We start from the raw sequence: 12,253 nt of genomic DNA, 5'->3' as shown, positions 1-12,253 counted from the left end.
ATCCTTAGAAGTGGAATTACTAGGTCAAGGGCAGGGCAGGGCATGCACTGAAACTGCTAAGTTTTACCAGATTGGTCTTAAATGATGCTACCAATTCGATTGGATACTTTCCATAGAGGGCTTTGCATTTTATTGAAAGCATCTGTTAGCTTGCTAGGATTCTCCCTTAAACTGTGTCTTCCTGTAGGGGTGGGGGGGACCCAATTATTCATTTTTTATATTCCCACGTTTTTGTGCACAGGAAGCCAAAAAAGATGTGAAGAAGGAAAAAAGGAATCTTTTATCATGTCATGACAGGAATACTGGAAAATGAGGAACCATGCAGCAGCTGGAACTTTAGAAACAGCCATGCAAACCAGGAGCCCTGTGAACTGACTTCAAGTATCTAGTCCCAGAATCTTGGGAAGTGGGGGGGAGGGGTGGTTCTCTGGGCTAGGAGTTAGGAGATTAAGGCTCATAAACTAGTAATTAAACTTTTATTGTGCACCTTTCCCGTAAGTCAGCCCCTGTCCACATGGAACTTTTCTTTGTAAATACCTGGGAGTAAAGAGTAGCTCATTTATTCCTCATCCCACCTTTTTATTTATTTTTGGCTGTGTTGGGTCTTGGATGCTCCTCACACGATTTAGCAGGGCTACTCTCTAGCTGTGGCACACGTGCTTTTCAGTCCAGTGGGTTCTCTTGTTCCAGAGCACTGGCTGTAGGGGGTTTGGGCTTCTGTAGTTGTGGTCCAAGGGGCTTAGTTGCCCCACAGCATGTGGGCTCACCCCAGATCAGGGATCAAACAGTGTCTGCTGCATTGGCAGGCAGATTCTTAACCACTGGACCATCAGGAAAGTTCCCCTCATCCCATCTTAATGGCTATTATTTCCCTTTCCCAGCTGAGGAAACGCTAGGCTCAGAGAGGTAAAATCGCTTGTATAATTAAAGTCACACAGCCAGTAGGTGGCCAGGTTTGGGTTTCAACCCAGAGCAGTGCTCCCAATCGCTGTTATTTCATGCCTCTGAATAACACCATTGTCCAGAGCAGCAGCAACCACCTTTTCTGTGTGCTAGGCTCTGTGGAAAGGACTCTCCCCATTCACTTATTCAACCACTGCACACTGAGCAGCTACTATGTGCCCTGCGCCCTCATCTTAAAGATTTGGAGAAATTAGCCCAGGGAGTTTCTCCGAGTGAAGGGGACGCACCACACTTTCCTCGCCAAGCCTCCCCAGCTGGGTGTTCCACCTCGGTAACGCATCCAGCTGGCGCTCAATTACCCCATGGCACTATCGCCGCTTCTAGGGGCACAGACGACCACAGCCGCACCACCCGCTGCCCGAGTGCCACAGACAGCGGTTGAGGCGGACCCATGAACTCGCGTGGTCGCCGGGACGGCTGTTGGAAGCCCCGCCCCCGCGCGTGCGCGCTGCGCGTCCCGTCTGTCCGCTCGGCTCCGGCGGTACGGGCGCGGTTGAAGGCGTCCTCGAGGAGCGCGCGCGCCTGCGCCGTCGTCGGGCTCGCGCACGCGCACCTGCGCCGGCCTCACGCACGCGCACGGCGGCGACGACGGCGGTGGTGGCGGTTCCTGCCGGGGGCTGCGAGGGCGGGCGGCCCCGAAGGAAGCGACGGAGCTGAGGGGCTCAGCGGCTAGGCGCGCGTGACTCTCAACCCGGCTCGCTCCGCGGCGGGCGTTTTGAGCCGGTCCAGGGGCGCGGACGCGGCGGCGGCGGCGGCGACCCGAGGCCTGCGGCCTAGGCCTCAGCGCGGCGGCGGGCTCGAGTGCGGCGCGGAGCCGGCCGTAGGGCCCTACGCGGCGGCACAATGAGCGTGGAGGCGTACGGGCCCAGCTCGCAGACGCTCACCTTCTTGGACACTGAGGAGGCCGAGCTGCTCGGCGCCGACACCCAGGGCTCCGAGTTCGAGTTTACCGACTTCACCCTCCCCAGCCAGACGCAGACGCCCCCCGGCGGCCCCGGAGGTGGCGGCGCGGGGGCCCCGGTCGGAGCCGGCCCGGGCGCGGCGGCCGGACAGCTCGACGCGCAGGTGAGCGGCACATGGCGGCGCCGGAAGCCGGGGCCGGGCCTCGGCGGCGGGGGACCTGCTCGGGTTTCCCCTCCGGCCGTGCCGGGGCTGATCTGCTCGACTCCTGCAATCCCGCCTGGTCCAGAGTGACCCGGCCGGGTATCTCCCGCTCAGTACAGGTCCGGAGTAACCTGCCTCCAGTTTCTGCTCTCCAGCCCGACCCGGGTAAACCTACTTCAAGTCCTTCTCTGGTCTCTCCCGAGTGATCTCAGGATTTAGTTCCAGACTGAGTCTTAGCTGATCGGTCCCAAGTCCCCTTCCGGGCCTGTCCGAAGTGTCCGTCTCTGGCCTGGGCAGGAGTGACTTGTCCCCGAGTTCTCCTTCAGCTGGGTCAGTGCCCCACTCAAGCCAACTCCTGATCTGCGCCGATTCCCCCCTCAGTCTCATCTGACCGCTGCCCCACCCCCTTACCTGTAGTCTCTGGGCACCCCTGCCCTCGTTCATGCCCACTGTGCGGTAGGTTTATATTTCATTGGGCCCACGGACGCTGGCGAGAGGAGGGCTGAGGCTCCTCCAGCAGAAACGGAATTTTTGCATTCAGTAGAGAACCCCAAGCTCGCAGACTTTTAAGATTATTGAGGAGGCAGTTTGCGTTTTGTTTTTTCTTCTTGCATTGCCTGTTGCTGAAACCGACCTGTTACGTAACTCCGCAGCCCTGCCTTGGAAAAGTTGGTTTTGAGTTTGTTCCTCCAGTGGGTGAGTGGTAGTGGGTTTTAAATATGTGGCTTTGCCACGTCAGGAACTTTTGTTCTTAATGATGTGAACATTTAGCAAAGGCTGCTTGGTTATTTTAAATTTGGGTTTGTGTTATGAGAGTGTATCCGGCATACACTTCCTGGATCTGAGTCCCTGACCCGGGATGGGAGAGGGCGCTGCCTATGGTCTTGGGCTAGGCTCCCCAGGAATGTAGCCATCATCCTGTGGGTCTCAAATTCCATTCCTGTGCCTGGCACCTCCCTCATTTATTTTCCTGAATTCTCAGCCACAGAAGAGCTATAGGCTTCACTTTGTCGCAGGTGTCCCTTGGCGTGAGGACCCACTGCCAGAGTCGGGGGAGCCAACCCAGCCTCAGCCAGCGTGAACTGAAACTGTCTCCTGGGGGCTTGCATTCTAGTTGATTGAGTCACTCCCGTGGGTAGACCACCCACTTGGACTTTCTTTTAGCCCCTAATAGAAGCAGAAAGCATTTGACTCATTCTAACCCCAGATTCCTTAAAAATAGAAGCTTAATGGGTGGGGCATCAGGGAGAACAGGTGTGCACATATCTGTTTTTTCCGTTTTGTTGACATATCATGGGGGAAGGGAGAGTGTGCTTGGGAAATAAGTGAGCTGCTGTAAGCTCATGATAACACCTGTTATCAGAGTGGTTTCATGCTCTGTGGATGCTGTTTCCACAGCTATAACATGGGAGTAACAGCTGTATTTTTGTTACTTTTAAACATACCTGAAATCTGGACTCACGTTTGAATGAATAGAGCACACAGTGCTGTCTGTGATTTGTGTCCGGTGTGTCCAGAAGACGGAGGCTGAAGATCTCTTGGCTGAGCAGTGTGCCATGATCCGTGGCAGTTCAGGGAGGCTTTGTGGAACCTTATCGTTTTATTGCAAATCCTTTTTAAACTGTAGACTGTAAAACAGCAAACTTGGGTCAGCTCTGAGTTCTAGTTTTGTCCCTTGGGTTCTGTTTTTGATTAATTGTGGGGGCGTGTCTTTCTCTTTCTGTTGAAGTAACTAATTTCCTTTTTTTTAAAAATAAATTTACTTATTTTTAATTGAAGGATAATTGCTTTACAGTAATTGATTTCTTTTACTGCACCTGAACACTGAACTGTACTGAATAAGAGCATTAGAACACTCCAGCAGAGGGAAACATTACAGTTGCGCTCACTTGTTATGACATCAAAAGGGTTTGTCCTTTTTCACTTTTAGGTAACTCTGATGACCCACCCACCTGTAGCCTAACTTTGGACTTGTGTTTGGGGAAGGGGAGTGAAAAGTTGATTATCTCCTGTGTTGGTGGCATTGGCTGCCTATGACATTTGGGAGGTTTTCCCTTATTTGTCCTCAAGACTTGCTGTATAACCAAATGTATGGTGGGGCTTCTGTTCCGAGTGCCTTTTGATTTTATCTTTTTGGATGAGTGGCTGTGAATTGTCAAGTGCCGTGCAGCTCCTTTTGTTTCACAGCTTTATTGAGATAGAACTCACATCCCGTACACTTCAGCCAATCGGAGTGTGCTCCTCAGTGGCTTTAGTGCAGAGTGTGCAGCCTCGCCCACAGTCGGTTTTAGGACATTTTTGTCACCGTGAAAAGAAGCCCGGTGCCCCTCAGTCTGCCAGTCCTCCCTTCTCTAACCCCAGGCAACCACTGATCTCTCTACCTGCTTTGGACCTTTGATGTAAACAGACTGCATGTGGCCATACCGTGCCTGTGTCATCTGCTCTTTCACTGAGTGTGTGTTCAGGGTTCGTCCGCGTTGTAGCGTGTGTCGCTGCGTTCCTTTTTATGACTGAATGACGCTCCACAGCACGGACAGACCGCGTTCTGTTTATCTGCTTGTCTGCTGCTGGGCCTTTGGCTTAGCTACTGTGGAAACGCTGCTGGGAACATCTGTGTACAGATTTCTGTGTGGGTGTAAGCCTTCAGTGAAATTCTGGGTGGTCTGGTAACAGCTGCCTGTTACCTTTTCAGGGGCTACCAGACTGTTTTCTAATGTGTAGCTATATCACTGATACCACCTTTAATATCAGTCTTGACTGCCAACTTTGGTTTTGCCTGAAGGTTTAGGTAACACATGTGTGTCTTGGGGCAGCGGGGAGAATGGCACGCTGAGTTGAACTGAGTTGGTTCAGGTAACAACTTGTTTTCTTATTTATGAAATGAATTGATATTTGTCACAGCCCTGTCAGATGTCCCTAAGATAAGGCAACAGTTTTCTTTTAAGTATTTGACCCTTTTTGGGCTTGTCTGCTAACATCTCCAAGGGCAGGGAAAGGTGAGTTCAGAAGTCCTTTGTGTGACAGCTGGCGTTACACGCCTTCTGGTCTGCTTAGTTGTTACATTTCCCTTTGGTGCTGCTGTCGTGTTTCCTCCAAACATCGGACTTAGGATGATGAAAATGTTGAGTTGGGAACACTACCAAACAAAAGAAGGAGTGAACCACTGATGCACACGGCAGCGTGGATGCGTCTCAAAACAAGCACATTGGGTGGAAGATGCACTGAAAAAAAAGTATATACTCTGTGATTCTTCTCATATGAAACTCTAGAAGGGACTAGGTAGCCTGTGGTGACAGAAGGTAGGACAGTGGCTACGGGGAGGGGAGGAGAGCAGGGAGGGGAGGACAAAGGCAGGAAGAGACTGGGGGTGATGGATGTGCTTGTTATCTTGATCGATGGATCCATGAGTATTTACATACATCAGTGTGTGTCGATTTTAAAAGCTGCAAAGAGCTGCTACCTTGTCTTCAAACGCTGGCTGCCTTCAGAAGTCCAGGAAGGTTGTTCTGACACATCCTTGACTATCTAGGTAAACAGATCGTCTTCTGATTCCTGGCCCTTAGCTTATGATGAGGACTGAATTCCTTACAGTCCCAGGGTTCCTGAAAGTGGTGAGTTGAAAATTTGTGTGGACCTTTTTTGGTTGTGTGAACACTCGGTTAGTACAACTGTGACATAGTGCGCTTTGAGAAAATTGGAGATAAGATGCTGCGAACTTCACAGCTCTGGCAAGTATTCTATAGCACTTGTCTTTCATTGGATTTCCGGGGTTTGAAAACCAAAAGGGAGGACTTATGTGGCTTAGTGCTGAATAGCTGAAATAGCTTTTAACTCTGTTTACCCAATTAATTTCTTTACCCAGATTTAGCATGATTGAGGGGGAAGTTAACTCTAACACAATAGCAAAATTCTCTATCAGCCTAGGTCCCACAGCCAAAAAGGAGACACTTTGCAAACAGCTTTACTGAGGTATGGTCGTACACCGTGGAGTCCTCTTGTTTTTAAGTGTTTGATTCAGTGGGTTTTGTTTTTTTTTAGCTGTGCAGCCATCAGACAGCCACTCACTATCTTCTGTTTCATGCCATCGCTCTTTCCTTTTCTGTTTTGCTCCTGCTGATCTTGGTAGTCTCTTGTTAAAGCCCTGAGGTAGGGAATTGGATGAGCCCAAACTTGGCCACTTCAGCTGGCCCGTCGGGGATGTGTGCGGCCTGTGTGGGTTCCGCACCGGGGTGCGGAGGCTTGGCCACCCGCTTAGTGAGGAGCCCGCGCGCCCCATGTGTCTGTTCGCCGGTTCTTCGGTTCCCTCCACACAGGCTCCCAGGCTGCCCTCCTTGGCCTGATTCTCGATGGCTGCCCCTCGGTACTTCCCTTTCCGCGTCCTGCTGTGCTCCAGGAGCGCTGTGGGCGGTGGCTCCTGCTGGGGGGCAGAGTGAGTCCTTGTCAAGCTGCTGTGTTAGAAATGGCAGGTGCTGCCCAGTCTGCAGTTGGCCATGGGGACAGTGAGGGTCCAGAGGAGGGGGTGGTCTGCCCGGCAAAGTGAAAGCCTTTACGAGTGGTGCTCCTTGAGTCGTTCAGGAAGGTGTGTCCACTTGGCAGGGAACACAGGGCTTGGCATGGAGGGCTAGCGAGTGCAGGCAAGGGCCAGTGTCTACACCGAGGGGCCCAGCTCAATCTGGGAGCCTTGTGTTGCTGCTGAAGGGTGCTGTGACCTCACTTGAGAGCGGGGCCCTTCGATGACGGGAGGTCCGGCAGAGTGTGGTGAGCGGGGCCCTCAGATGGCGGGAGGTCCGGCAGAGTGTGGCTGAAGCTAGAAGGGGGATTCAGGTAGAGAGTGCTGGGGTTAGGTGTGTGGCCTTCTGTGTGTGTGACAGAGAACGCTCATGGTACCAGGTGGCCCTTCCTCTTCCTGGGGTCCCACGGCTGGCATCACATCCTCTTGTGCCTTTTTAAACGTGTGCTGGTCCAGTAGCAGCTTGCGAGCTGGACAGCCAAACCCGGCGTCTCAGGACCCCTGTGGACTGGGCTGTGATGGCCTCTAGACCTCCAGTTGGCTCAGGCTGCCTGTGGAGCTTTGGGGACCTTTGTCACGACTGAGGATAGCCCTTCCCGTCTACTCCAGCTCCTCCCGTAGCTCACCAGCCGGGGGTGACGTGAGCCTGGCGGCGCCACTGCTCGTGCCCGGGTGGAAGGCATTTGGCTGTGCTTGTCTGCCCTCACTCTTCTCAAGTGCATGGCTCTGCAGAGCTGACACAGTGTCCGGGCAGCGCTTTACCACCTGTATTGTATAAAAAGGGACGTTACGAATTCTCTCGTGTATAAGTAAATAAAGCGAACCTTGCCCTTCTTTCTTCTTGATTTGATGATTGTGAAGATTTTCCTTTCTCTTTTCCTTCTCTGATGTGTTTTAAAGCAAATCCAACTTATTTCGCTCTTCTGAGGTTGAGCCATATGAGTTAGTAATACTTAGCCGTTTAGACCTACGGTATTTAGAATGCATTTCTACAAACAGAGAAAGGGCGTCTTCGTAGCCTCACTGCTGTTATCAAATGAACAGCACCAATGGTAGTCTTTCCGCGATCGTCTAGTACACTGGACTTCCCTTTCTCCACAGTCATGTTGTTTACCTGGCCCAGACCCCTGCGAGGGCTAGTGTTAATGTGACTGCCTGTCGTGTCTCCAGCCCTGCTCTCCCGGGCAGCTCCTCTCTCCTTTTCATGCCACAAGCCAGGATCCTGTCCAGGTCACTGTCTTGTGAGGGGTCCTGCCTCCTGGACTGAACCTCTCGTCACAGTCTGGCTTCTCCCTGCAGGTGTGGGTGGATCCCGTTTCAGTCTGTGAGCTCCTCTGAAAAGTGGCTGACCCCAGAGCTGGGGTGGGCTCAGCTCTCGATGAGAACAAGAAAAGGGGAGGCAGGTGGCGCCCATTTAACTCAAAGCGTAGGGGCTGCTGTGCTGGGTGGGGCCGTGTGCAGTCCCCTTTGTTGCAGGTCAGAATGGTCAAATCGTAACAGTTTCTTTTGATTAAAACAGATTAAAGAGGGCTAAGAGATTGTATCACAGTGTGTAATCATTAACTGGATCTTGAATTTAAAAAACTATAAAGGATGTTTTAGGGCACTGGGGACGTGTGTATGTGTGTTAGATAGCAGTGTTATATTAGCATTATTCCTGAGTGTGATGCTTATATTGTGGCTGTGTGGAGAAAGCCCTTGTCCTGGGGCCTGTGACTCTGAAATGGATCAGGAAAGTAAAAGTATCTGTGTGTGTGCGTGCTTGTGCAGAGCAGGAGAGGGAGAGAGCAAGCCTGGTAAAATGTGAGTGGCTGGTAGATCCAAATGGGGGATGAGTGGTCATTCATTCTCTGTAGTTTTGAAACTCTTTCAAAGTTGAGGGAGAGGGATCTTCTGTTAGGCTGTTCCTCAGGGCTCAGAGACCCAGCAGCTCCTCTCTGCCTCAGGCCAACTCAGGAAAGGCAGTTTCCCATTCACTCTTTTTTAGACGGTGGAAGAAAAGAATAAATGATGAGTCATTTTTCATCACAACCTTTATATTTTGGACGAGAAGATGTGTTCATTGAGCCTGTCCTGTGAGAGCATACTGGGGTGTGGGCTTAGTTCTAGGTGCTGGGGTCATGGCGGGAAGCAGAACAGGCAGAGTTGGCCCCACTGGCACCCCTCGGATGGGGTCAGTGGTGGATGGAGACTGAAGGACCAGGAGCTGTCTGTGCAGAAGCCAAGAGGGTAGTGAGTGCAAAGGCCTGGGGAGTGGAGCCTTTCAGGGACCGAGGAAGGTCCGTTTTATGGTGAGTGGTTGACGCTTACAAGGTGTGGGTAATGTGTGGTCTAAAAGTTCTTACCAACACATTTGGTGGTAATTTTTAATTAACGTGCGTTTCCTCTGTGAGAATGAAGTGACTTTTCTTCCTGCTGCTCTGATGTGCACAGAATTCTGCAGTGGGTCATAAGAAACTCTCTTGGCAGAAAATCCCTGCAAGGCCTTAATCAGGGGTGGAGAGGAAACTGTTTCTTTGGCTTTCTAGACCCAGTGACCTGGTGCCTGGGGGTGTGCTCAGAGAGTGCAGGGGGAGGCTTGGGGAGGCCTTTCCCCTCTTGAGCCCAGCAGGACCCAGGGCTCCTGGCTGTAGTTGAGGGGTTGTTAACTTCAGTCAGTCCTGTGCCAGACAGGGACCTTCCCCTCCCTCCTCCTGTTATGTTGCCTGGCTTGGGTTGTGTGCCTTCTCTGTGCCAGGCACTCTTTAGTGCTTTAATTCAGTTAATTATAGTTTCTAAGGTCAAATGTATTTTTGAAGTTAATGTTTATCTTAAAACTTTCCAGAAAGGAGAGAGAGAAACTAACAACCCAGCTATGGAAGTCTGTGCTGTGGTCAGGTCACAGCAGGGCAGGAGTCGGGCTGGGCAGGGGCTGGACATGCACGTGTGCGTGTGCAAAAGTACTTGTGAGAAGTGTCACACCCACACTCCCAGCCACAAAGCTGAGAGCCTGTCGGGGAATCTGGACTGCTCTCTCTGGTCTCCTTGCCTTAGAGGCTGAGGGAGAGTCCATCTAACTTTGTCTCGTCTGTATTGCATTGTCTCTCAAGAGAGTTCCTAGAGCAGACTTAGATTTCCTGCTCCTTATGAAGCCGGAAGGGTTCATAACAGTGATGCAGGGAAAGGATCACTGCTTTCAAGAGCCTCACACATTCCCGATGCTGGCTCTCTCCTCCCTCTGTGAGGGGAGAAGTGTGGGGTCTGAGGCCTGGATGAAGCAGGATGGGTAGCTTGGGGGCCCCTGGTGGCATGCAGGTTTCTGTATTACTCTACATACTAATTTTGGCATTTCAGGAAAGTAAAGATTCACATCACTAATGTTTCCTTGAACAAAAAAGTTTATGCACCCTGATGACACATTTTAGAGGCTCCTCCTCTAGGAGTTGGTGAGACTTTCATTTTTCTTTTCTTTAAATTAACCATTTTTAAAATTGAAGTATAGTTAAAGTACTGTGTTCGTTTCAGGTGTACAGCAAAATGATTCGGTTATACACACATATGTGTATATTCTTTTTCAGATTCTATTCTGTTACAGTTCCTTATAGGTCTCTATTGCTTATCTGTTTTATTCACAGCCGTGTGTACGTGTCAGTCTCAGAATCCTAGTTAACACCTTCCCGCTCAGCCCCTTTGGAAACCATAAGTTTGTTTTCTGTGTCTGTGAGTCTTTCTGTTCTGTAAATAAGTTCATTTGTTTCATCATTTATTTGTCTGTTTTTAATATTCCAACATATAAGTGATATCATATGATATTTGTTTTTGTCTGTCTGACTCCACTTAATACGATACTGTCTCATCCATCCATGTTGCTGCAAGAGGCGTCGTTTCGTTCTTTCTAATGGCCGAGTGGTATTCCACTGTGTGTGCCACACCTTCACCCACTCATCTGTCAGTGGACACTGCTCCCGTGTCCTGGCTGCTGTGAGTGGTGCTGCTGTGAACACTGGGGGGCATGCGTCTTTTCACATTAGAGTTTTCTCGGGATACATGCCCAGCAGTGGGATTGCTGGGTCATATGATAACTCTATTTTTAGTTTTTTGAGGACCCTCCATTGTGGCTGTACCAGTTTACATTCCTACCCAGTGTACCAAGTGTAGGCAGGTTCCTTTTTCTCCACACCTTCTCTAGCATTTATTATTTGTAGACTTTTTAGTCATGGTCATTCTGACTGATGTGAGGTGATACCTTATTTGGTTTGCATTTCTCTAATAATTAGCGATATTGAGCATCTTGTCATGAACCTATTAGCCATCTGTATGTCTTTGGTGAAATATTGGCAAACATTTTCTTAAAGTGCTAGGTACTAAATGTTCTAGACTTTGTGGGACAAGAAGCAAATACCTACTATTAGGTACTTAATTCAACCACTTAAAAATGTAAATACCGTTCTGAGCTTGAGATTGTGGCCCACATCCTTCGATCTCCTGTAGCATGATATATGTGGCTGTTCCACTGCCATTAAGTGAAATCCAGGTACCGTAATCTGGCCACACACTTTGAGAAAACCAGCGTGTGTGTGCTGAGCGGTCAGCCCGAGAGACGCATTGGTCTCTGTTCGCAGCCTCACCTTGGTGCTGCCGCTGTGCGTGGTGGGGGGGAGTGCTGCCGGCAGGAGAGGCGACTTTGGACGAACAAAGCACCACAAGGAATTCAGCAGATGAAAAGCGGGCAAAGCACTTCAACAGACTTTTCCTCAGAGAAGATATGCAAACGGCTAACAAGCATAGGAAAAGATCCTTAGCATCGTTAGAAGCCACGAAAGGCAAATCGAAGCCACGGTGAGTTACTGCCTCACGCCCAGCAGGATGGCCACTGTCGAGAACGAACAGAAATCACAAGTGTTGTCAACACTGTGGAAAAATCAGGACCCTTGTGCACTTCTGGTGGGTGGGAAAGTAAAATGGCGTAGCTGCTGTGGAAAACAGTAGTAACTTCCTCACAAAGTTAAGCATAGAATAGCTGTATGATCCAGCAACTCCATTTCTGGGTATATACCCCAAAGAATTGAAATCAGGGACTTGAAGAAAGACTTGGGCTTCATAGTAACATCATTCACAACAGCCAAAAGGTGAAAGCAACCCAACTGTCCATTTTCAGATGAATGGATAAGCAAAATGTTGTGTCCGTACAATGGAATATCATTCAGCCTTTAAAAGTAAGGAAATTCAGACACAGTATGACGTAGATGAACCTTTAACCCCTTACGCTGAGTGAAATGTCAGTCACAAAAGGACAAATACAGTATGATTCCACCGTGTGAAGTCCCTGTAGTAGTAGTTAGATTCATAGAAACAGCGTAGAATGGAGGTTGCCCGGGACGGAGGGAGGGAAGACAGACAGAGCTCCAGTTTGAGAAGATGAGGAAGGTGTGGAGGTGGATGGTGGTAGTGTTTGAACAACTGTGTGGATGTACTTAATGCCACAGAACCATTTAAATTTTTTTAAAAAGGAGATCAGGGCTCTCGGCCTTAGCACCATCTTTTGAGAAACCTCTGCGCCATGAGAGCAAAGTGGAGGAAGAAGCGAATGCGCAGGCTGAAGCGCAAAAGAAGAAAGATGAGGCAGAGGTCCAGGTAAACTTGTACACCCATGGAAGCCACAGAAGCAGAAACAAGGGAAGCCAGAGGCCAGGGACA

General features: G+C 50.2%; 1 protein-coding gene across 3 annotated transcripts in view; it reads left to right on the top strand.

Moving 5' to 3' along the window:
- Positions 1-1,537: 1,537 nt before the first annotated feature.
- Positions 1,538-12,253, top strand: part of UPF1 (UPF1 RNA helicase and ATPase) — a 33,581-nt gene continuing 22,865 nt past the window's right edge. For all 3 annotated transcript variants that reach the window (XM_070792478.1, XM_070792476.1, XM_070792477.1), the window contains exon 1: positions 1,538-2,028. In XM_070792478.1, coding sequence (XP_070648579.1) covers positions 1,807-2,028 — 222 coding nt within the window. In that variant the 5' untranslated portion in view covers positions 1,538-1,806. The remainder of the gene's footprint in view (positions 2,029-12,253) is intronic.

The sequence above is a fragment of the Bos indicus genome, chromosome 7 (assembly GCF_029378745.1).
Source record: "Bos indicus isolate NIAB-ARS_2022 breed Sahiwal x Tharparkar chromosome 7, NIAB-ARS_B.indTharparkar_mat_pri_1.0, whole genome shotgun sequence".
Taxonomy (NCBI): domain Eukaryota; kingdom Metazoa; phylum Chordata; class Mammalia; order Artiodactyla; family Bovidae; genus Bos; species Bos indicus.
This window is presented reverse-complemented; position numbering and strand designations above follow the sequence as displayed.